This window comes from Danio rerio, chromosome 7 (genome assembly GCF_052040795.2).
Source record: "Danio rerio strain M-AB ecotype USA chromosome 7, GRCz13ab, whole genome shotgun sequence".
NCBI classification, from domain to species: domain Eukaryota; kingdom Metazoa; phylum Chordata; class Actinopteri; order Cypriniformes; family Danionidae; genus Danio; species Danio rerio.
The window spans coordinates 5,370,893-5,394,194 of NC_141027.1; the positions used below are offsets into that span (position 1 = coordinate 5,370,893).

Below are 23,302 nucleotides of genomic sequence, written 5' to 3' on the forward strand. Positions count from 1 at the left end.
AACAGGGCCTGAGTGTGTACTTTTCGCGAGCGGATTAGCAACGGAGGCGGGGTGGAGGATCGCAAAGCCGGTGTTGTCTATCGGACGAAACCTAATACGTACATAGCAGAGCTTGCAAACTGTGTTTTTTTTTTTTTTGTCAACAACACAAACGTTGTCAACATAACTCACTGGAAATCCAAAATGCTTTCACACCCTGACTTTATTGAAAGAGGAGAGGGTTTAAGCTTTGTCGACAGGTCTCCTGCATCTGCATTTGATAAGTTTTGTCTTTTATAGGGAACACACTGTTGTGCATGAAAATAAATGTTTACAGTGTCAGTATAACTACTCTAGTCTATATACTGTATTGTTGAATATTATCTGATAATGGCAAATGTCTGATTTTACCAGTGAATACATTTGTCTAATATGACAGATAGCAAGCATATATCTCAAACATAATAATTTAATTATTATCGATGTTGTGCCATATGTTTGTTTTTACCGTACCTTTATTTTACATCTACAGAATCATGAGAAAATTGTGATCTTTATTTAATGCAAAAAATTTCCGATTCTCATTTTAGCCAGAATTGTGCAGCTCTACTATCTAGTGTGCATCTTTTCAGCAATAAGTACCCATATTTCAGCAATGTGATCTTATTCCTGTGATTCTATTTGGGCTATTTTTGGTCCATCTTGGGTTAAATTTAGACCACATCACAAAGACTAAATTAAGCTGCACTTATTTTGGGCTAAAAGCAACCTTTAAAGGCCAATCAGATTTAGCCCACGTAACAGCAACGTGTATAAATGTCTGGTTCTGTCTGGTTTTATTTGATGGTTTGCTCAATCTTTTTAGTTGTTTTAATGATAATACAGACCTTTATGTTGGGCTTTAAATGTAACAAAACTGAAATGTAAAGGCGAGTTTAATGTTATGTAGAGGAAGAATGGATATCTGTTTTAGCAGAGGAGATTAAATTAAGCCAAAAATGTTGTTTCCTGCTATGGTTAAATAAAAAATGGTTCATATTATATTTTATGAATGTAAGTAATTAATTTAGATTTGTTTACTTTTTTGTTTGTTTTATTTACTTTAAATTTAGCTTTAAATTAATTATTAATATTAATAACTATATTATTATTATTAATACAATTATTGATTTATTTTATTATTTTTAACATTTCTTTAAATGATGAAAGCTTGTTTACTGTGATGTTATAAATTAGGGTAAGGTTTTAAAGAGTTAATGCTCACCATCAGTTTACTCTGTATATTTTCATTTTGATTTGCAGCAAAAGAGAATCAAAGTACACAGAAAAACACCCGAGACATGAACTAATCTGTCCAAAAATATGCTTTATTATAATCATAAAAACAAAGATCAAAAGTATTTAAGTTTTTTTGTGAGTCTAGATTAAAAAGTCATGCAAACAGTATCATAAATGTATCATAACAGTATCATAAATGTTTTATATTTATCAGAGAGAAATCTGAAAAAAAAACAGCGCATCAAAATATATTAATGTGTTAGAAACTACAAACCTTTATTTAAACATTATATTTAACAACAAAATGCCCAAAGACACTATTTAGAATATTGTAAAGCTGAGTTGAGTGCTGCCTGTAGAAAATGTATAAATGTTTGAAAAATGTAAGTATTTGCTAATCTGCGCCTCTGATAATTCAGTGTATTACTGTCATTAACAGTTTCTGAAGCAAAGCGAGCGCTGGTGTTCATCTCTTCTGGTGTCTGTTTTCATCACTGCACTCAGAAACCTTTAAATAGATCATGCAGATTAATGCAGTTAATGTCAATAACACTGATTATTTACAGTTTTACAATCAGGATTAACCACTGATCCTCACTAATAACTGAACTGACTTTTAGAACCAACATGTAAAACTAAATACTCACGTGTTTTATTCTTCTTCTTCCTAAAGGATTGAGCATAAGTTGCATCAACTTCAGCATCAGCACCTCAAAAATTGTTATAATAACGAGTGATATAATTAAGACTCATTTTTTTAATAAGTATAAATTGCTTTTATATTTTTATATAACTAATCAGGCTCAGGCTGTGCAGGATCTTTAAAGGGCCATGAAACCTCCCTCTATCAGATCAAGTATACCTCAGAAATGTTTAAAAAAGAAGGGGGTGGAACTCTGCGAACAGAGGGAAGAGTGGGCGTGGCCGGCAGAGCACTCGTACTTTCATATACATATAACCACAAACTATACATTTCGAAAATGAAGCGTGGCCACGACTGGAAAACAGTGTTTTAATGCATCGCTCATCACTTCAGTAGGAAGTGTGAATTAATTTAGCTAAACTGCGACATGCTCATCTTGCAGAAATATTACCAACGATCAATCAAGTAATGTTCCCCCCCTCTGTCTCTCTGTTGGTAAAGCGCTGTCAACAAATATTTGTCCTCCATATCCCATAATGCACAGAGCATCGGTCTACGGCAGCTGGATTAGTCCAAAAGGCGCAGTACTTTATGCGGTTGGACCTGATTTAGTACGGATCATATTCTCACCACAAACGAACTGCTCCAGGGTTTGTTTAAAAGCGTACCGAGAGCACCTCTTAAAGCAGGTCTCGGTACGCTTAATTGGTCCGCTTTTGGTGCGCACTCGAGTACGATTGCTGCATTCTCACCTGCCCAAACGAACCGCACCAAGAGGGAAAACGAACTCTAGTGTGATTCAAACGAACTAAATAAGGCAGGTGTGAAAGCACCCTTAAACATTATTTTAAACACGGAAGATTAAATTACTGACAAGCTCAAAATTATCCAGTTTTCCCCACAATTAAAGCTGACTGGTGCTGATGTTGTTCAACACACACAAATCTGTTGAAATCTCAAAAATACTGCTCCAGGGTGTCTCAAACCTTTAATATGTTTATAATGGTGTGTTTAAAACACGAACAGTAATTTATCATCAATAGCAGCAGTTCTTTGTGTTTCTCTCACCTCTGTCTGTGTTTTGCTTCACTTCAGAATATAAAGTGTCTCCAGACTCGCTGCTCTGCCCTGATAGTGAACAACAGACAGAGAATGAATTAATAAAGAGCATCCAGACAGAATTCACAACTTCAATTTTTTTTTTACTTTTTATTATGTTCTTTTATTCTAAAATGTATTGAATTCTTCCAAATTCCACAAGCAACCCCCATATAATAGCAATGTTAAATAAGTGTGTTTATTATTATTGTTTAGTAAAAAAATGTATAGTTGCTTTTATTTTTTATTGCAGTTTCTGTTGAAATGTTTCACTTTAAAAGTATTTTGACATGATCTGCAGTGAACTGATGACAGCACATCAGAGCATCTGCTATTTACCGCTGCGTTTCTGCTTAGATTTCATTTTCATCAGAACATCAGCAAGTCCAAATCCTGAAATAGAAAACAAGAGCTTGATTATTAATCATTAAATCCCACACAGATGCTGTTCTGTCATCGCTGTTATTGTATTTGCATAATAAAGTGTGATTTGTGTCTGTCAGTGCTGTTAGTGATTATAAAGTGTTTCTTAATAATAAATTAAATCATAACATCAGTAAACACAAATCATCAAGACTAGATGCAGTGCGTTTTACCTTTGCTCTTGGTTTTCTTTTCGTCCTTCATGTTGATCTCTGCATAAGTCAGATCACTGGGTCCTGCAGAATTAATATCTGTCACAGAAAATCAAGCAGGATATTCAGAACATGCTGGAATTATTATACTTCAGAAAAACTAAACAGGAATTCACCTTTCTTCATGTTTTTCCTGATTTTTGAGTATGTCACATTAGTTGACTCTGGCATGGTGTCTGCTGCAGAAATAACAATGAATTAATTAGTGAATAATGTGTTGTTTTTAGTTTAATTCCTCATCAGTATCATCTGTTCAAGACTGATGACTTTGTGTACAGAAGAGGATTTTCACCTTTATCCATGGATTGCTTTTTCTTAACAGTGACCTCTGAATATGTCACATCTGACACTGGCTCTAAAACAAACATGAACAAATTGTGTATTAGTAATAATTGATATACAAAGTAAGGGGTCAAAAAGACCAAAGGTCACAGTTAAAACAATATTGGATCAAACTGACATATGTTGTGTCAACAAAAAATATGTATTCGTTAATAAAACTGATAGGGCTGCAACAACGAATCAATTAAAAATGTTACTAAAACTTATTACTAAAAGCGTTAACAATGAATTTCACTATCGATTTGTTGCGTTGTGCAACGCGGGGACGTTTGATTATTTAAAAAAAAAATCACTTTAGTTGAGCGCGGAGCAGAGTGAACACAGCCTCTCTCACACACTGGTACAGAGTTCGGCGCCCCATAGAAAGGGATGAGAAGGAAGGGAGTTCAACAGCAGGTAAATCACTACAGAATCTTACTTGTGTTCTGTTTTGAGGGAGAACTGTCAAGTCCCTGGTGCTGGTGTTTTACTTGTTATCCAGCTTGACAAGCATACAGTTAGAGTTAGCTTGTTAACCCTTACGCCTCTTTCACACTGCAAGCGAAAGCAGAGCGTGAGCAGCACGTGAACAGCTGCTGCACAGATCAATAAATCTCTGTCTATTCTATCTAGGTACCTATCTTACTGTCTATATACAAAAACAACTTCCTCCTATGCTGTTTCTTTAACCTGCAAGTCTTTATTTTACAAATTATATAGGTCATACAGTACTGTACAGTACCTCTCAAGCTCTATGAGCAGTTTTATTAATGTCTGGTGCACTCAGAAGACAATCGCCTTTGATATCAAGTCATTTTGTTTTTGATTGTCAGCATGTTTTAGGCCTAGTTATAATAATATTTATACATATAATATTTAAAATAGAAAAATAGACCCAGTGCCGAAACTGTCGTGACACTGCTGCTTTTAACGCGCTGCTTTTAACGTGCTGCTACTGGGTGCCATATGAAAGCTCTAATCGGTTAACATGGATGCTGAAAAGACATACACTGCTCATGCTCTGCTCACGCGTTGCATGCGCTTGCGGTGTAAAACAGGCTTTAGAGCGGCAACTGAAAAAAATCTGTGTCAAATTATCACAGTTATGCAATGTTTACCCGCCTAATGCTCATTTTATATTTTAGACATGTAAATGCACACAAGTACAAGTAAAACAAGACATTTAGAGTTTGTAAAACACACAAGGAAGTCTAACAATCCATTCAAATAGAATTTGCAGATGTGTTTTATTCATATCAGATTCACATAGTGAAGTAACTATAAAGTTCAATCTATTCTTCTCTAGGTTCACCAGCCACTTGCATGTATTTTGGGAGTAACTTATGAATTTACGTGCTGAATCCTGCATGTTCTGCTTTTATGAATGAGGCCAACGTGCTGCCATAAGAAGAACATACAAATAACAAACAACAAATAATCATTAGTTGCAGCCCTAACATCTGACCTGACTGTAGAGGAACGTTTTCCAGTTGAGATTCTCCAGATCGAGTTGGAACTGGGTTGCTGGTTTGTTGAATGTTGTGGTGCTGATCTACAGTAGAAATTAATATCATTATTAATGAATTTTCACTTGCATATATCTGATTACATGCTTTCATATTATTGATCATGTTCTGAACTCCTCACACCTCTTTTCTTCTTGTGTCTCAGCAGCAGAACCAGTAAGATGAGGAGCAGCAAGAAAACAGTCAATCCCACAGAAACACCAACGACCAGAAGAGGAGATGAAGATGAAGATGAAGCTGAAGAGAGAAGATGCCAGACCTGTTCATCAACCACATGCTGTATGATAATATTACAGAGGTAAATAATCTCTCATTATTCCCAGACCTCTGACTGAGATCCAGCTGTGCGGCGATTCTCAGCTCTCTGTTTTACAGTAGTAGAAACCCTCATCAGACTTGAGATGCTCATCTCTCCTGTCGTCTGATTCTGGATCAGTGATCCGTCTTTATAGAAATCAGCTGTGAGGATGGAGGAGTTTGTAGATCGATGTAAACAGTGTAGAGCAGGGGTGGGCAAACTTGGTCCTGGAGGGCCGGTGTCTTGCACAGTTTAGCTGCAACTCTAATCAAACACACCTGCTTATAGATTTCTAGTGATCTTGAAGACACTGGCTGCGTCCAAAACCGTCTACTACTCAGTAGGTACTGCATTTGAATTTAAACGTACTACTCGGCCGTTAGAAAAGTACGTTCTATACAGTATGAATGTGAAAGTATGAATAGAATTCAGACATACTACATCCGCCATTTTGTCATGGTCACGTGACCTACCTGCGTCAATTGCGTCGCTTTACTCCCATTCATGAATTTGCTCACGTGGCATCATGGGATAGCGCAGCATGCATGGGAAGCGCACTCTAGAATCTCGCCGGAAGTAGTAAGTCATCCGGGTGCTTCTCGCATGCTGATTTTCGAATTCTATGAATTCGGACATACTACTCAGCTCGCATACTGATTTTAGCGTCCTATATAGTATGGAAGTATGCAGTTTCGGATGCAGCACCTGATTAGTTTGTTCAGGTGTGTTTGACTTGTGTTGGAACAAAACTCTTCAGGGACACCGGCCCTCGAGGATCAAGTTTGCCCATCCCTGGTGTAGAGCCAGAGTTTCTCCATCAATCACAGGATCAGCAGAACTCTCCAGAATCACAGCACCATCTACACAACACAACACAACACAACACAACACAACACACATCTGTTTAGTCTCAATATATGATAACTATTCATATCTGCAGTTTAATGAATTTATAACCTCCTTGAGCCTCATATAAAATTGTTATAAATTGATGTTAATTGTTGTCAGATTTTTAACCAGTAATAACATAATAATCAAGTCAGTCTGTTAATGGCTTTACAGAAAACAATGAGATGAAATTGTGTGTAATTGAGATGTGAATGTGTGTAGATGCTGTGGTCTTAGTAACAGGACTCACCATGTACAGTGATGTTCAGAGGATGGCGTTTCTCTCCAGATTCAGACTCACACCAGTAAACTCCAGTGTCAGATGTGCTGAGAGACTGGATTCCACATGTAGATCCTGTTTGTGCTGAACAATCTTGTGTGTTTGTGTGTGTGTATCTTCTCACTGTCCATCCAGCAGAGTCACAGCTCAGAGAGAGAGAGTCAGAGGAGAAGTGTTGACTTCTGCTGGGCCTGAGCACCAGACGCACTGAAGCAGAAACACCTGAGGAAGAAGAAAAAGATCTCTGCTCATCTGAGAGGGGTAAATAATTATTGAAAAATACTCTTGAAAATGGATCAGATCGAACACCAAAAAACATCTGAGGCCAATCAGCCTGAGATGTGTAAACATTCAGACATGCTAAAAAGAAAAAGAGCAGGGTCACCCCTGCCAAACAGACAGCAAAATGTTTAGTTTAGTTTATACTTTTTACAGAGTTAATACTTTGGGTGAACATGTTTAAAACACTTGGGAACCCGACCTAGCCTAAGTGAAATATTCATAATGGAAACTAAACATGGGCCAATGAAAGTGTTTAAGTCTGTTTGGTGTCGACTTGGTGCGTCCCATCGCTAAGAAAATACACCTGATTCAATTCATCAGCTCATTACTATGAATTCAAGACTTGATGGTGTGGTCAAGTCCTGTCAGATGAACGGCAATGCATTCTTTGATTCTTCAGTTTTCATGTTTTGACACGCAGTGTTTGTTTTTGATATATTTTTGTTAAAATTGATCAGCTTTGTTTACTCCATTGTTTTATAAACAGAGTTAACAGACTGTGCTGTATTTTCTTGGAGTTTACAGAATCTACAGCGCCATCCTGTGCTCATGAAATGCTTTTGACACCATGATTATGACTTGTCAACAAATGTAAGTACAGATGTTCTAGTAAGACCTGAATGCAGCATTACTTTGTGTCTAATGAGAATAACATATTAAATGTACCTTTGAGGAACACCAGGAGCAGTTTCAGCTTTCAGAAGAAAATGTTGTGTCCAATCACCCTCCCTGCTCTCCAGTAACTCAGTGATCTTTAACACGAGTATGGAGGACAAAAAGAAAAGGGAAGCTTCTGCTGGTGATGATGATGGTAAGGTTAATCTCTTTTAGGGCCCTATCATACATACAAGACATGTTTGGCTCGATTTGTTGCAATTTTCAGACCAGTGCAACCCTAATTTTCCTGCTTTGTGCCAGTGTTTAAATAGCAAATAACGCCACTTTGTGGACTCACGGGTGTTCTGGTCTAGAAAGGAGGTGTGTTAAGACGCATTGTTGGTGCGTTGCTATTTTGAGGAACAGAGTGTGTTAGTTATGCCCCTATGCTGGTTTAAACGTGTACACATTGCTTAATACACACAGGATGTGCAGCAACACACAAATATCTTTACATATGAAAAAGAATTAAAGGATATAATATAACTAATGTATTATTTTCTACATAAATATAAAAACCACTGCCTCTGTGCCACCTTCATCTAGGGGTCTTTTTCAGTTTATTCATGACTATCTGCATTTGTATTATGATATTATTATTATTATTATTAGTATCATTTATTATATGCATATTTATATTTGTTTAAAAAAAAACAAGTTTAGATTTGTCCACCTGTGGGGTTTTGGAGACGTCTGCATCACCATATGTGGATAAGAAAAGGACGTGTGTTTGGATATAAATTGTGCTTTTTGACCACGCTTCGTTATTGTTGTTTATTTATTCCTTTGCTGGAAATTAGAACTGAATTTAGAAATAGTGTTGAAACAAATCTTTGCACTTAACAAAGGAAATTAAATATGTAGGCTAATGGATATCTTCAGTGAAGTGCGTACAACACTGTTTCCTTACTCCAGGAGTAAAGAGTGAAGTAAAGAGGCTGAATGGAGGAGGCTCGTTCTTTATCCTCGCGCTGCAGATGCTTTGTTTAACTGTTTTCTCGCTAGTGAAGCGTTCATTTTACACACAAAATCCTTGATGTAAACAGCCAATGCGCCACGGCCTGACACAACTGACTCTTAAAGGGAATGAGAGATGAGACTCTGATTGGTTTTATGCACATTATGCTCAAAACACACCCTATACAGAATCTGCGCAAGCAGATTTTAGCCCATCATGGAGGCTTTATTTACTCGTGTTAATGTGTGTAAATTACTTTACACAAGTATGTTATATTTGTTCAGTTTAATTTAATTAAATGTTAATTAGATTCAGCAATATTGACAAATTTAAAAAGTGTTCGTTTGATTTATAATAAAGTTTCTAACGTAATATTTTCTGTCTTTTAGTAGATCTATTATATGAGAGACTTGCTTTGTTTAACAATTAAGAATTTTTACAAATTCTCAGCAGAAATAGCAAAAAATATCTGCAGATTCTGTCTGGCCCTACTCATAACTGATGAAGAGAATAAGCACAGCCCTGTTAGAGCATGCGCCAGGTTGTGCAGAGTGCATTTTTCCATCCTTAAAATAGCGAAAGTGGATTCAGACTCAGCCCCTTAATGCTTTTGCGCCATGAGCTTTAGACTTTGTGCCTAGATGGTTAAAATAGAGCCCTTAGATGATGTGCAACTTAATACACTAATATATGTGTTTTTTTTTCAGTTCGACTGATCAGTGCAGCACAAAACACCACCATAATTGATCAGTTTAATGTAATTGTTTATGTTCTCTGCCTCCAATATGGTCGCTTATTAATGCATCATGTAAACACTCTATAAACATTAGAGAAATAAAGCAAATATAATTAGACAGAAAGGATGCTCAGTATATCCCGTTTCAAAGCTGATTTAAATGTACATTGTGAAGTTATTAAAGGATCTACAAGTTTAAAAAGCAGCTAGAAATAATAAAAAAGGTAAACTACTCCTTTCTATTGTAGTTACTAATGTATATCCTCATTGTTTTTGTTTATTATTATTGATTATTAGTGTTCATAATCTGTTTCTGTGTTATACTGTGGATGTGCTAACTGGAATAGTTTGTTTTGGGTTCTGATTGTTTAATGTTTGGTACATACACAATATTAAATTAGTGAAAGCATTGATGGAAGGACTGTGTTTGTTGGACTGGACTTTACCAGAACTATGTTAAGCTGCTTTGACATCATCTACATTGTGAAAAGTGCTGTATAAATAAACATGAAGTGAAGTGAATTGCAGTGTTTGTGCTGTTTCAGATACTGAGCAACATCACCATCTGCTGGCCTGGACAATACAGCTGCGCCATATACACACAACATGTCAACAATGAAAAATATTGCTTCATTTCTGTACATCATTGCTGTGCAAACATATCTTTAACTTCATATTGAGACAGATGCAGCTCTGAGTTATTTAAAAGGCATAATAAAGTTATTTAATCACATTTAAAGGTCTGGATCAGGGCACTTGTGTTCTCACTCAAGACCATTGGATAAATAATTTCTGTGCTCACAATAACTTATTTGAGCTTCTGGCAATTTAAGATATTGTATTACAGTGCTTGATTCATTATTTAAACTGTAAAATAAAAAGACAGACAAATCTTCCCTCTGCTGGTCGGTTATTATAGTATTACATCTTAATGATCTAGAAAATTATTTTATTTATCACAAACACTGTAAATCTGTCTGCTAACAGTAGCATATACAGGATTAAACGTGTTCTTTTATTTTAATGTATATTGTAACATCTAAAACGGTTAAAGTGTTCGTCAAAAAGTCTTGACAAAAACCTGGGGATTTTTTATGGTTAATAATAATAATAATAATAATAATAAAAATAGTAATAATAATAAAATAATAATAATAATAATAAAAAATAATACAATTAATTAATTATTGGTGTTTACGTCTGACAATTTGTATTATTAGCATTAGTAATTCAATTCAATTCAGCTTTATTTGTATAGCGCTTTTACAATGTAGATTGTGTCAAAGCAGCTTCACATAAATGGTCATAGTAATTGGAACAGTGTGGTTCAGGTTTTAGTGTTTAAGTTCAGTTCAGTTCAGTTTAGCTCTGTTCAGTGTGATTTAATCATTACTGAGAGTTCAAACACTGAAGAGCAAATTCATCGATGCGTAGCTCTACCAATCCTGAACCATGCGAGGCAGTGGCGACAGCGGAGAGGGAAAAAAAACTTCACCTGATGGGAGTGAAGAAAAAAAACCTTGAGAGAACCAGACTCAGTTGGGCACGACCATTTTAATTTCTCCGCTGGCCAAAAGTCTTGTGCAGAACTTCATTCGCCGTGGTTTATGCTGGAAGATGGCCTCAATGAAGACTCGTCTGTCCCTGGAGCGTCGCTGGAATCAGACTCATGTTCTCCACTCCCCACGACCATCAGCGCAGCAGCAGCTCAGGATATGGCCTGGTCCCGGATATGGAATCCTTGGGATCATCACGTCGCTGGTCTTGGATCCAATCAGTGACTCCGCCTAATCTGAGGACCTCGGGATGAGTATCCCCAGGTGAAAATAGAGAATAAAGAGAATAATTAGCGTAGCTGCTGTTCATAGTGTATATAAGCAAGATGTAGAAGCCAGTGTGGAACCTGCTAGGTGATGCACTGAGTGTATGCTTTACTAAACAGATAGGTCTTTAATCTAGTTTTGAACTGGGAGAGTGTGTCTGAGCCTCGGACATTACCAGGAAGGCTATTCCAGAGTGTAGGAGCCATGAAAGAGAAGGCTCGACCTCCTTTACTTGATTTTGCTATTCTAGGTACTACCAGAAGCCCTGAATTTTGAGATCTTAAGGAGCGAGTTGGTTCGTAGCGAGACAGAAGGTTGGTTAGATAAACAGGAGCTAGATTATTTAGAGCTTTATAGGTGAGAAGTAATATTTTAAATTCAATACGAAATTTAACAGGCAGCCAGTGTAAGGAGGATAAAATTGGGGTTATATGATCATATTTTCTAGACCTGGTCAGAACTCTGGCTGCTGCATTTTGCACTAATTGAAGTTTGTTAATAGAGGATGCTGGGCAGCCAGCAAATAGAGCATTACAGTAATCCAGTCTCGAAGTCATAAAAGCATGGACTAGCTTTTCTGCATCTGAGATGGATAGCATATTTCGTAATTTAGCGATATTTCTCAGATGAAAGAAGGCAGTTTTTGTGACATGGGATATATGGTTTTTAAAAGTTAGATTGCTGTCTAATATGACACCCAGATCTTTTATAGTAGAGCTAAAGCTAACTTTGTATCCCTCTAATTGTAAATTGAGTTGCGAGATCTGCTGTGTGCAAGATTTAGGCCCAATAAGTAATAATTCTGTTTTGTCTGAGTTTAAGAGAAGAAAATTGTTGGTCATCCAGTCTTTGATGTCTTTGATACACTCAGTTAGTTTAGAAAGTTCAGACGTCTCGTCAGGTTTAGTGGAAATATATAATTGAGTATCATCTGCATAGCAGTGAAAGCTGATCCCATGTCTTCTAATAATGTCTCCCATAGGTAGCATGTAAATTGTAAACAGTAAAGGGCCTAAAACTGATCCTTGAGGCACCCCATACTTTACTGGGCAGATTTGTGAAGGCTGTCCATTAAGATTTACAAACTGGTAGCGGTCAGTTAAGTATGACTTAAACCATTGTAGAGCCGGTCCCTGGACACCTGTAGACTTTAAGCGATTTATGAGGATATTGTGGTCAATGGTATCAAATGCCGCACTAAGATCGAGTAAAACTAATAGCGAGACGCACCCTCGGTCAGCAGCTAAGAGTAAATCGTTGGTTATTTTCACTAAGGCGGTTTCTGTACTGTGGTGAGCCCTGAAACCTGACTGAAACACTTCAAAAATATTGTTCGTCTGCAGAAAAGAGCATAATTGAGTGGAAACAACTTTTTCTAGTATTTTAGACATAAATGGAAGATTTGAAATAGGCCTATAGTTAGCTAAGTTGTTGGTGTCTAGTTGCGGTTTCTTAATAATAGGCTTAATAACAGCTAGCTTGTAAGAGTTTGGAACATGGCCTATAGATAAAGAAGAGTTGATAATGTTAAGAAGAGGTTCTCCTATAGCAGGTAGCAGCTCTTTCAGTAATTTTGTTGGAATTGAGTCCAGCATACACGTAGCTGGTTTAGAGCTATTTATGATTTTCACTAACTCTTCATGTTCTATGATTTTGAAGCAGTGTAGGTTATTATTATGATTTAATGAAATATTTACAGGATTTGGAGTATAAGCCGGTGCAGAAAGTTTGGCATCTCCTATTTTCTGTCTAAAGCCTTCTATTTTATTACTGAAAAAATTCATGAAGTCATCACTACTAATTTGCGGTGGAGTAGTTTGTTCCAAGGATGACCGATTATTTGCTAATTTAGAGATGGTGTTAAATAAAAATCTAGGATTGTTATGATTATTTTCTATCAGTTTGCGCAGGTGCTCGGTCCTGGCAGATTTTAGAGCCCTCCTATAGCTGGACATACTGTCTTTGTACGCAATTCTAAAGACCTCTAAATTAGTTTTTTTCCATTTACGTTCCAGGGCGCGGGTTGCTGTTTTGAGCGCACGAGTATGACTATTATACCATGGTATAGTTTTAATCTCTCTAGCCTTTTTTAATTTTATGGGTGCCACAGTATTTAGTGTGCTAGTAAAGATGGCATCCATACTGCTGGTTACTACATCAAGATCATTTGAGTTTGCGGGTGCATTACGAAATAGAGAGAGATCAGGTAAGTTATTTATAAATTCATCTTTAGTTGACGGAACAATAGTTCTACTAGGGCGGAGTATTGGAGCGGGTTTGCTGATTTCAGGTAAACATAGCTTATATAGTAAGAGGTAGTGATCTGTAATATCAGCACTTTGTGGTATAATGTCTACGTCAATAACCTCGATTCCATAAGACAGAATTAGATCTAATGTATGCTTTAAGCGATGGGTTGGACCCACAACGTTTTGCTTTATCCCAAGTGAGTGTATTAAATCCATAAACGCGAGCCCTAATGTATCATTAGCGTCATCTATGTGGATGTTAAAGTCACCTACAATTAGCATTTTATCAGTTTTGACTAGTAAGTCAGAAATAAAATCAGAAAATTCTTTTAGAAATTTGACATAGGGTCCTGGGGGTCTATATATGGTGATTAAAGCGAGAGATAACATAGGTTTTTGTATAGTATCTGGAAGCTGAACATTAAGCGATAATACTTCAAAGGAGCTAAACATAAGTCCGTTTCTCTGTTTAATATTAAGGAAATCACTAAAGATTGATGCAACTCCACCACCACGACCCGTTTGACGAGCCTCATGTTTATATAAGAATCCTGGAGGAGTTGCTTCATTTAAGCTAATATAGTCATTTTGTTTCAGCCAGGTTTCAGTGAGACAGAGTGCATTAAGATTGTTTTCTGTTATTATTTCATTAATGATAAGTGCTTTAGGTGCAAGTGACCTGATGTTTAGGAGACCAAGTTTTACGAAATTTGTATTTTCACTTTCTACTGGTTTTTCTGGTTTGATTCTTACTAGATTTTTCCTGGAGCACACAGTACGTTTATTTCTTAATCTAATAATACGAGGAACAGACACAGTCTCTATATGATTCGCCAGATATGCGTTACTGATGTTTAAGTGGGGTGAACAAGAGTCTAGGTGGCTATAGTGTGAGTTTTGTGAATTTTTACCTGCTAGTCAGATGGTGCGAAGTAGTCTGGAGATGTTGTCCGACAGGAGTTCAGCTCCGGCTCGACTGGGGTGCAGGCCGTCAGGACGGAAGAGCCTAGGACGCTCCCAGAAAAGATTCCAGTTATTAGCAAAGAGCAATTTCTGTTCTTTACACCATGTTATTAGCCATTCATTCAAAGCTAAAAGTCTACTGAACCTTTCATTTCCTCGGCGGTAGGTAGGAAGCGGCCCAGAAACGATGATCTGCGTGGCGGGCGAGGTGCGTCGAACCGTCTCGATCAGGCTCCTGAAGTCCTTCTTCAGGATCTCCGACTGCCGGAGCCCGGTGTCGTTTGTCCCCACGTGGAGGACAACGGCACCAGGGCTCTCGGCAGCGCCCAGGATGGTTGGAATCTGTGTAGAAATATTTTTCACACGGGCACCAGGAAAGCAGAAAGTACGTACTTTATTACCTTTTGAGGAGGCGGCACGGACGTGACGAACGATCGAGTCACCGATGATAGCCACATCGGGACCCGACTCGCGGAGAGGGGAGAAGCGGTTCTCCGTGGAGATCTCGAACACAGGCGGAGACGTTCTGCCCCGGGATCTGGGAAGCACCTTGCGCGGCTGCACCCAGGCGCCGTGGTAGCCGGGTGTCGGCGTGAACGACGCCTGGCTGAGCCGCGCCCCGGGTGCGCTGGGCCTGGACAGAGAAGGACGCGGGGTTGAGGTAGAGGGAATGATGTGGTTGTAATTTCCACGTACCTTAGGTGATGAGACGGCCTTAGCATTAGGTACGGCTAGAAGCCGTTCCCGTAGCCGCGACCGTCTTACCACCAGCGCGCGGATCTGGGACTCCACTTCTTCCAGCTCCAGCTCCAGCGCCTCCATCGATGCTTCTCCTGCACACAAGGACAGAGACGGAAGCGACATTTTACGGGGTAAAGAGCAAAGCCAGTAAGTCAAAAGTGTATGGTTAAAGAGGTCGGTAGCTTTAGCTGACCAGCGGCGCTAGCAGGCTAAAGCTACAAACAACAGGCGGATGCTCGAGGGACAGACCGTTTTTAAAGCAGCTTTGTTTGTATAAATGTATTAAGGGTTTGGTCACCCTAAGTAGGAGAGACAAATACTTAGCGAATGAGGAAGAATTTAATGATTAAGATTTAAATTGCGAGTAAATAGCAAGTCCAAACTTCAAGCACACAGTGTGTGACCGAACGGAGACAGTGACGCCAGTGACGTCACTCGAGCAGTTTGTAGTATGCCTCTGGAAATTAATTTGTTAAAGAAATGTTTACAGGATCTCTTTATTTTGTAATAAAAGTATAATGACCAATTCTCCATGTACAATGACTTTCTATTATGAGTAAAATCACTCACAACACAATACCACAGTCACTTATTGTAAATACTGTATAGTATTTTTCAAACACACTATGCTAAAGTGTAATATATTTTATATATTGTAGTATTTACAACACTTTCTTAATGAATGCTACTGCACACTATTATTAACTATAGCAAACTGATAATCTCTACTGTAGTACACTAGTTATTGTGAACTATGGTGTATAATATACCCTTTTTTGCTAATAAAACTGTAGTATTAGGTAATTTATTAGATGTTTTATTAGCCTAAACTATATTTAGCATATGTAGAATTACCACAACAGATTAATTCAAGTGTTTTATTATAGTATGCTTCAGAAACACTGTAGATTTACTATAAATTACTGTAGTGTTTTTATTGTTTGTACATGAGCTTCTTGGGAACACAGTTTGTACAACAGTGACCAGAAAAGCCATGCTTGTTTGTGTCAATGGGCCAAAGCTATAGGAATTTTGCCAGTTATAAAACACTGGCCAAAAGTGTAGCTCTTGTAACTCCAGTGTTTAAGTTCATATTTCATAGTCAACGAGAAGGCGAGCCGCGGTGACGTCACGCATTCTGGATTCGAACGCGTTCTAAAATTCCAAGACGCGCGCTGCAGGTGAAGCGCCTCAGAACTCTTCAACGCCTGCTAAGGTAAGCTGAATGCACTCTGACTTGGTCAAGTTTTACAACAAAAAACATAATGTTTGATTTCCCCGAAGAAAATAACATATTGGTCACACTGTTTAGATTAAATAATCACCTTTATCGTCTGAATAAATAATTACATTCGAGAAAAATCACTAAATACTTGTTTTCAAATACTATCAAATCACACAACACGAGTTTAAATGTCGATATTTAATACTGTGTTGTATATTAATATTATATGACTGTTGTAGATAATACTATTGATAATTCTACTGCTTAAAGTGTCCTTATTTGTATACGTTTTTCATAATATATGTAATAAAATTGAGAAATATTTGTACATGCCAAGAAAACAAATGTATTTTAAGCTTCTTAAGGAGTGGAACTGAGATCACATTTGAAGAGTACTGCAAAAATGCTTTTCTTACTTGGATATATATATATTTTTAGTCCAAATATCTAAAGTTTAAATTCAAGAAGCATTTTTAGACAATCAAAAAATATGGTCTTGTTTTAAGAAGTTCTATGCCAAAATTAAGTGAGCTTTCACATAAAGCAGTCCAAATAATCTGCCAGTGTGGCTACACAAAATAATCTGTCAAAAGAAAAACAATATCATTTAGCTAACCTCATTCAGATTATTTTAATTGCTTTGAAAATAATGACTCATTTACAGCCAAACAATCCTCACTTATGGTCGAGATGACTACTAATGAAGACACATTTGAAACTCAACCATGACTGAATCATAATTATGAATGCAAAAGTCTAATGTGAGTTGTGTTTTTGTCTCTAGTAAATGGATCGTGACATTCAGCAAGCAGAGAAAATGGCTTTGAAGAGCAAAGAGGAGATCAAGAAAAGGATGAGGGTGATGTTTCCGTCTTCTTCGGTAGATCTGGAGGATTCGTCCTTTTCAGGTCCTGGAGAAAATGGCAAACTCCCCTCTCCGTCCTCCCGAAAGCGCAGATTTCCATCTATGCGCCGTGTTTTTGGCAAAATCTTATCGATTTTGATGCCGTGTGTGTGTTTGTCGTCTGAGGAGGAGGATTCCTCCTTCGTCAGCGACAGGAAAACTGATGCTTCGTTCTCAGCTGCAGTCCACAGATCATCCGAAGGTCATCCAGAGAATGATCTGCCTGCAGGCCAGCAGAAAGAAGCAGTTGAAGGTGTGAGAATATTAATAATTCACTGCTTTACTGGAACATCTTATTCAGCTCAGCTTCTGTCTTTAAAGTCTAAAAAGTTCAACACGTGTATGTCCTTAATAGAAACTAAATGACTCTGTCTGTTATCCACAGCTGTAACTTTATCCACAGCTGTACTTGAAGACCCCCCCACCATATCTGACATCAACGAATGTTCAGAATTACAACAGACGCCGACTAACCTTGATGCAGGTAAAGACAAATCACAGACCAAATCAGGCCAATCACAACACTGAATACTGCATGATTTAGAGCGCTTCAGTGTGCTGATGTGATTGGCCCATGAACATTTCCTAGATGGATAGATAGATAGATGAATGGATGGATGGATAGATGGATACCTGTAGATAGATGGATAGATCAATTAGCATGTTGTTAGCATGATTCCAGTATGAATCAGCATGTTGTTAGCATGATTCCAGTATGAATCAGCATGTTGTTAGCATGATTCTAGTATGAATTAGCATTGCTAACATGTCTCCAGCATGAATTAGCTATTTTTATGTACTGCTCATTTTCTTTCCAGAAGAAGCTGTGGAGATGAAGCCCTCTCCTTCTGCATCTGAACACCAAACCGCTGATCGAGAGCCTGAGGGGGGGAAAGCACCTGAAGACCTCTCTTTACCTGAAATCAGCGAATGTTCAGAGTTACAAGAGATGCCGACTGAACTTTACACAGGCAAGACAAAACATGAAGAACAGCTGATGTGACGATCCACATATCTGTGTGTGCGCTCTAATCTAACCACAGAAATCTGTCACACTGGTTCATTATTACATCTGTTGAAGGATCTCAGTCTGTGTCATGAACCATTTCAACTGAGCTGATCTGCAGCAGTGTTTATAAGAGCGGCTGGTGTTCTTTAAGAAGTGCAGGATACTGTGTGTGATTTAATGACTAAACTCCATTTATCTTTCTGTTTTACAGATATCTCATGCATTTATGATCTGATTCGACCTCAAACATCCTGTCGACAACCTGGGTATTGTATTATATTATACTGTATTGTGTTATAATGTGTTGTGTTGTGTTATATTATATTATATTATAATTTATTATATTATAGTATATTTGTTTGTTGTATTGTATTATAGTATATTAGAGTATATTATAATTATATTATAATATAGTGTTCTATAGTACAGTATAGTATAGTATAGTACAGTACAGTACAGTATAGTATAGTATAGTACAGTATAGTGTAGTATATATGTAGTATAGTGTATTAGTTAACTTGTTTGTATGATGTTTCTTTAGTCTTCCAGATGTCGAGGCCATGTTCAGAGAGTTTTGGGTTTCAGACCTGACGACTGAACAGAAGATTGAAGCTGATGAGCCTGAAGAACACTCTCCTCTGGGGTAAAGACACTGTTCACTCATTTTATAGTGATTGACTCTAGAAAAGACACGATATGCGAACGGCCCCTAGAAGGCCTCCATCACTTGCGAGCTCCAGTTGATCTTCTTGCACAGTCATGCTGGATTCAGCTGATTTGTTGATAAATGGGTTGCAGAGCTGTTTCTTGGCAGTTTGTGGGTCCTTCACTGGACCTTTTCCTCTTTGCAAAGAAACTTGTTAAAGACGTCTGTTTCTTACTGCTTTAGCTGTTTGTGGGGTAAATTAAAGTGCTCAAGTGGCCGAGATATAACCGAGAGAATAAGGTCATTTTCAAAATAAAAGATCCTTCAGACTCAGATAATAAATAAAATGGAAATAATTAATGATGTCTAGTGCAGCCCATTACCAATTGATGAACAGACTGGAACTGATACGGGTCCGTGGCCTGGTGCTTGAGGATCACTGATTTAGCAGATGCTTTAGTTTAAAGCCTTTAGACTGTTTTTACTCGTCATCTAACCAAAACTGTTCATTTGTTTTCCTCAGCCTTCCTAATTTAGGCAACACGTGCTACATGAACTCAGTCCTGCAGTGCCTCCTGAGTATTCCCCCCTTCCAGCACGATGTGCTTCTCAGCCAGGAGGTGTGGAGAGATGAAGACATGCTGCTCAGGTACAGAGAATAAAACATGTTCTGGTTTTAATGAGTTTGGTGGAAAAACCAAACCAAAAATACCAAACAAACATGTGTTCAGCGCCAGCTCCTAATGCGCTGTACAAATCTGAGCTTTTGATTGATTCATTTAATGTCTTGTACATCCACAGAGTCGGATCTGTTGTGTTTTATTAACATCTCCAATCCCACATTTTGTATTGACTTATTAACTACACCTAATCCACACCTATAAAAACAATAACTATGGTACAGCTCACAGAAATGGACGCTTTGTATGTGAGCATGTTCAGTAGCTGAGCTGCATCCCTTCTAGCCCTAAACCAATCTACCCGGGGTGGAAGCCCCTCCCATTCTGAGCTTCCCCAAACTACCTAATACCTTCTTGACTTTGTCCATCCCACAGTAATTCCTGTTATATTGTAGAGCAGCTCAGACTAACCCAGTCATCTGTTTCTCTCTCCAGTGTGTTTTCAGACCTGTTCATAAGCCGGCTGGACAACAGCAGCACCAACCTGAAGAAAAGGCTCTTGAGGAAAGTGAAATGCTACATTGAAAATGCCAGTAAAGTCTTCACGGGAGACTTTCAGCAGGTGAGCGCACCTTAAACCAGACTCTTCAACTAGTCTGTCATGTTAATGCTGGTACACACCTGCTTTTGCTGGACCAGCTCTAAACCTGTGTGTGTTTCTCCTCAGGATGCTCACGAGTTCCTCATGCTGTCCCTGTCCTGCCTGAAAGAGGAAGGCCAGATGCTGAAGATGTCTTCTCCCACATACACTTGCCCCGTAGCCAATATGGAGTTCAAGCTTGAAACGGAGCGCACCTGTGTCAGGTAATGACACCACACTTCCCCTTGTGCATGCCGATTTAGCATTTTATACATGCTTCAGCATTTCAGTGATGAACTTCTTTTCAATGTGGTTTCAGTTGTGGTCTCCAGAAGACATTTACTGAGGACGCAAACTACATCTCGCTGGTCCTCGGCCAGAATGCAAGCGTGTCAGACAGCCTGCAGCAGTACATGAGCGTGAGCGTCAGCGCTAATCTCAGTATACTGCATGACCAACAACATGTCATTTCTGATGGGTTTCTCTCTTTCCTTCAGGCGTCTTCAGTTGATTGCATGTGCTGCAACTGTAACGGCACGAAGGCCTCTGTGACCCAGAGGTTTTACAGTTTCCCAAGGTACGACACATTATTGATCAGCTACTAATCTAAGTCAATAACTAAACTCGAGCTGCTCTCTGATTTCTGATCTTCTGAATCCCTCTACAGAGTTCTGGTTTTGCTGGTGTCGCGCTTTGATATGCTGTCTGATTGTAAGCTGAGGAATCGACTGAAGATTACAGAAGAGTTGACGATGTCCTCTGTTAAAGGTACGCCTGCTGTTTATTAAACATTTGAATGGGCACAATGGTTTATTTGATGACAGAAAGCGCTCAGCGGTTTATAGTTGACTGCTCACTGTTGTATTGTATTGTGATGTGAATGTAAACACCTGCTCCAGCTTTCTGTCAGTTACTCTATTAGCATTTAATATCAATATCTTTTCATTTAATGTCATATTTTAATGAAGCTTCTAAGTTTAGGTTTGTAACAGTTTTGCTAATCATTTACAAGTGTATTTGCTGCTATTACGATCTTATATTAAAGGATTTCCTGGGAAAGAGAGACAGAAACGTTTTCCCCAACTGCTGCAAGTATTACTCCAATACTTGGTGGTTGTCGTCTTCGAATTTGGGAAATATTTGGGAATTCTGTGACCAATCTGAAGGACAATCTCAGAAAGAAAATGTACCTTTTGTGTTTGCCTTGTGTTCATCAGGAGAGATCAGAGAGCAGCCAGAGTCTGATAATCAGAGACCAGCGAGCTGCCAGTCATTTCTCAAGAGAATCCTGAAGACAAAGACCAAAGTTGCACCCCAGATAACCAACGACAAGGCAGAGAGCAAGCAAATCATGACTGACTGACTCACTGACTGACTCACTGACTGACTGACTGATTAATTGATTGGTTGATGGATGGATGGATAGATGGATGGATGGATGGATGGATGGATGGATGGATGGATGGATGGATGGATGGATGGATGGATGGGTGGATGGATAGACAGACAGACAGAGAGAAGGATGGATGGATGGGTAGATAAGATAAAGTACAAAGATAAAGACATGAATAAATGATAGATAGATAGATAGATAGATAGATAGATAGATAGATAGATAGATAGATAGATAGATAGATAGATAGATAGATAGATAGATAGATAGATAGATAGATAGATAGATAGATAGATCTATGGATGGGTGGACAGGCAGACAGACAGACAGACACAGACAGATAGAGAGAAGGATGGATGGATGGATGGATGGATAGATGGATGGGTAGATAGACAGACAGACAGACAGACAGACAGACAGACAGACAGACAGACAGACAGACAGACAGACAGACAGATAGATAGATAGATAGATAGATAGATAGATAGATAGATAGATAGATAGATAGAAAGAAAGATAGCACTTTTCTGTAACACTGTTGATCGTTATCTTATACTTGTTTCCCCCATCTTCTACATGTTTCCTAAACAGCAGGAAGAACCGGCCGACACCAGGGTGGAGTATAGACTCACTGGAGCAGTGTCACATTTAGGAAGCAAACTGTTTTCTGGTAGGAATTGACCACACATGTTGAATTGTCTCATTTGTTCGTTCATTGAGCAGTTGAGGATCCACCCGGCCACAGAGTTATAGTCCAGTTTCTGTGTTACAGGACACTACATAAGTCACATTCGGGATCCAAGTGACGATGGATGGCTGCGTTGCAGTGACTTTTCCGTCAGGAAAACCAGCTGGACAGAAGCGTCCGAAGAAATAAAGAGGAACTGCTACATGCTGTTCTACATCAAGCGGTGATTAAACGCTCTGTGTTTTTAACATTCAGAATGGGCTCTGTGCACAGCTAGAGTTTTAATGTTGTATATCTAACAGGCAGTGAAGATCACAGATTTTTAAAGAAATCAGATCTTCCTTGGCGCTGCCTGGCTGAAAATTAAAAGTCTGTGTGCATACAGCCCGTTTCATTCTCACTTGGTTCCGTCTCTTGCTGTGGGATAAAAACACTGAAATCCTCTGTTGTTTCTGTAGATGAGCAGCAGTTTGTAGCCGACAGTCCTGAAGAGGTGGAGAACAGCAGACTGAGCTTCAGAAGATCAAGAGTCAGAAGATTCTGCCAGATACTTGCATCAAAAACCCCCTGAGACCTTCAGAACACACATGAAGATATTTTGGATTAAATCAGAGAGCTCCTGACCCGCATATAAAGGAAACATTCATGTTACTCCACCCTTGCTGTATATGGAGGGTCAGGGGACAGATGAATGAAAGGCTGAACAGTTTGGAACTATATGAGTGCAAGTAAATGATGGCAGATTTGATGTGAACTGTAACTTGAGCACTGCAATCAATAAAAATTATTTTTCCAATCCTCGCAAACTCTGTCAATTATTTA

General features: G+C 38.4%; 3 protein-coding genes and 1 long non-coding RNA gene across 20 annotated transcripts in view; 2 read left to right on the forward strand and 2 right to left on the reverse strand.

Annotated features, from left to right (window-relative positions):
- LOC147842964 (uncharacterized) overlaps positions 1-23,302 on the forward strand; it is a 277,603-nt gene that overhangs the window by 134,383 nt on the left and 119,918 nt on the right. The window contains exons 2-6 of one of the 4 annotated variants that reach the window (XR_015495293.1): positions 5,629-5,778; positions 7,082-7,207; positions 7,754-7,819; positions 7,911-8,039; positions 10,125-10,475. This is a non-coding gene — a long non-coding RNA (uncharacterized LOC147842964). Of the gene's footprint in view, positions 1-5,628; positions 5,779-7,079; positions 7,208-7,746; positions 7,820-7,901; positions 8,040-9,550; positions 9,661-10,124; positions 10,476-23,302 lie in introns of those variants that run through there. The other 3 variants (XR_015495294.1, XR_015495296.1, XR_015944703.1) reach the window with 3 other exon arrangements.
- On the reverse strand, positions 1,327-4,040 carry LOC565813 (novel protein containing immunoglobulin domains). The gene is made up of 6 exons (XM_087260572.1): positions 3,926-4,040; positions 3,750-3,812; positions 3,595-3,672; positions 3,338-3,391; positions 2,969-3,028; positions 1,327-1,765 (listed from the first exon to the last, which is right to left on the reverse strand). Exons 1-6 carry the CDS (start codon positions 3,999-4,001, stop codon positions 1,758-1,760), a joined length of 339 nt encoding a protein of 112 aa, XP_087116698.1. The 5' UTR covers positions 4,002-4,040; the 3' UTR covers positions 1,327-1,757.
- Positions 10,809-15,788, reverse strand: LOC147842970 (uncharacterized). Of its 11 annotated transcripts, none has more exons than XR_015495200.1 (5): positions 15,605-15,788; positions 15,016-15,447; positions 14,760-14,956; positions 14,563-14,657; positions 10,809-11,371 (listed from the first exon to the last, which is right to left on the reverse strand). XR_015495200.1 is itself a non-coding variant. In XM_087260509.1 (5 exons), exons 3-4 carry the CDS (start codon positions 15,070-15,072, stop codon positions 14,570-14,572), a joined length of 444 nt encoding a protein of 147 aa, XP_087116635.1. In that variant the 5' UTR covers positions 15,073-15,248; positions 15,380-15,447; positions 15,605-15,788; the 3' UTR covers positions 10,809-11,371; positions 14,563-14,569. The 11 variants fall into 11 exon arrangements, 9 of the variants coding, with proteins under 9 accessions (XP_087116635.1, XP_087116636.1, XP_087116629.1 ...); XR_015495201.1 differs by having other exon boundaries at positions 15,549-15,788; XM_087260509.1 differs by having other exon boundaries at positions 14,563-14,956; positions 15,016-15,248; positions 15,380-15,447.
- On the forward strand, positions 16,063-23,286 carry LOC147842971 (ubiquitin carboxyl-terminal hydrolase 46-like). Of its 4 annotated transcripts, none has more exons than XM_087260300.1 (16): positions 16,063-16,571; positions 17,365-17,737; positions 17,870-17,968; positions 18,303-18,455; positions 18,705-18,759; positions 19,035-19,136; positions 19,663-19,788; positions 20,255-20,381; positions 20,487-20,623; positions 20,719-20,818; positions 20,897-20,976; positions 21,067-21,167; positions 21,617-21,732; positions 22,384-22,462; positions 22,565-22,703; positions 22,939-23,286. In XM_087260300.1, the coding sequence occupies exons 2-16, from the start codon at positions 17,368-17,370 to the stop codon at positions 22,940-22,942; spliced, it is 1,788 nt and encodes a 595-aa protein (XP_087116426.1). In that variant the 5' UTR covers positions 16,063-16,571; positions 17,365-17,367; the 3' UTR covers positions 22,943-23,286. The 4 variants fall into 4 exon arrangements, with proteins under 4 accessions (XP_087116426.1, XP_087116428.1, XP_087116429.1 ...); XM_087260302.1 differs by having other exon boundaries at positions 16,374-16,571; positions 22,387-22,462; XM_087260303.1 differs by having other exon boundaries at positions 16,374-16,571; positions 17,888-17,968.

Coding starts and splice junctions, on each gene's coding strand:
- LOC565813 (XM_087260572.1), bottom strand. CDS start 4,001: ATGTTTGTTTTAGAGCCAGTGTCAGATGTGACATATTCAGAGGTCACT. Junction 3,392..3,594: donor AAAGAAAACCAAGAGCAAAG/GTAAAACGCACT, acceptor TTTCTATTTCAG/GATTTGGACTTGCTGATGTT. Junction 3,029..3,337: donor ATCTAAGCAGAAACGCAGCG/GTAAATAGCAGA, acceptor GTTCACTATCAG/GGCAGAGCAGCGAGTCTGGA.
- LOC147842970 (XM_087260499.1), bottom strand. CDS start 15,436: ATGGAGGCGCTGGAGCTGGAGCTGGAAGAAGTGGAGTCCCAGATCCGC.
- LOC147842971 (XM_087260300.1), top strand. CDS start 17,368: ATGGATCGTGACATTCAGCAAGCAGAGAAAATGGCTTTGAAGAGCAAA. Junction 19,789..20,254: donor GATGAAGACATGCTGCTCAG/GTACAGAGAATA, acceptor TTCTCTCTCCAG/TGTGTTTTCAGACCTGTTCA. Junction 20,382..20,486: donor TCACGGGAGACTTTCAGCAG/GTGAGCGCACCT, acceptor GTTTCTCCTCAG/GATGCTCACGAGTTCCTCAT.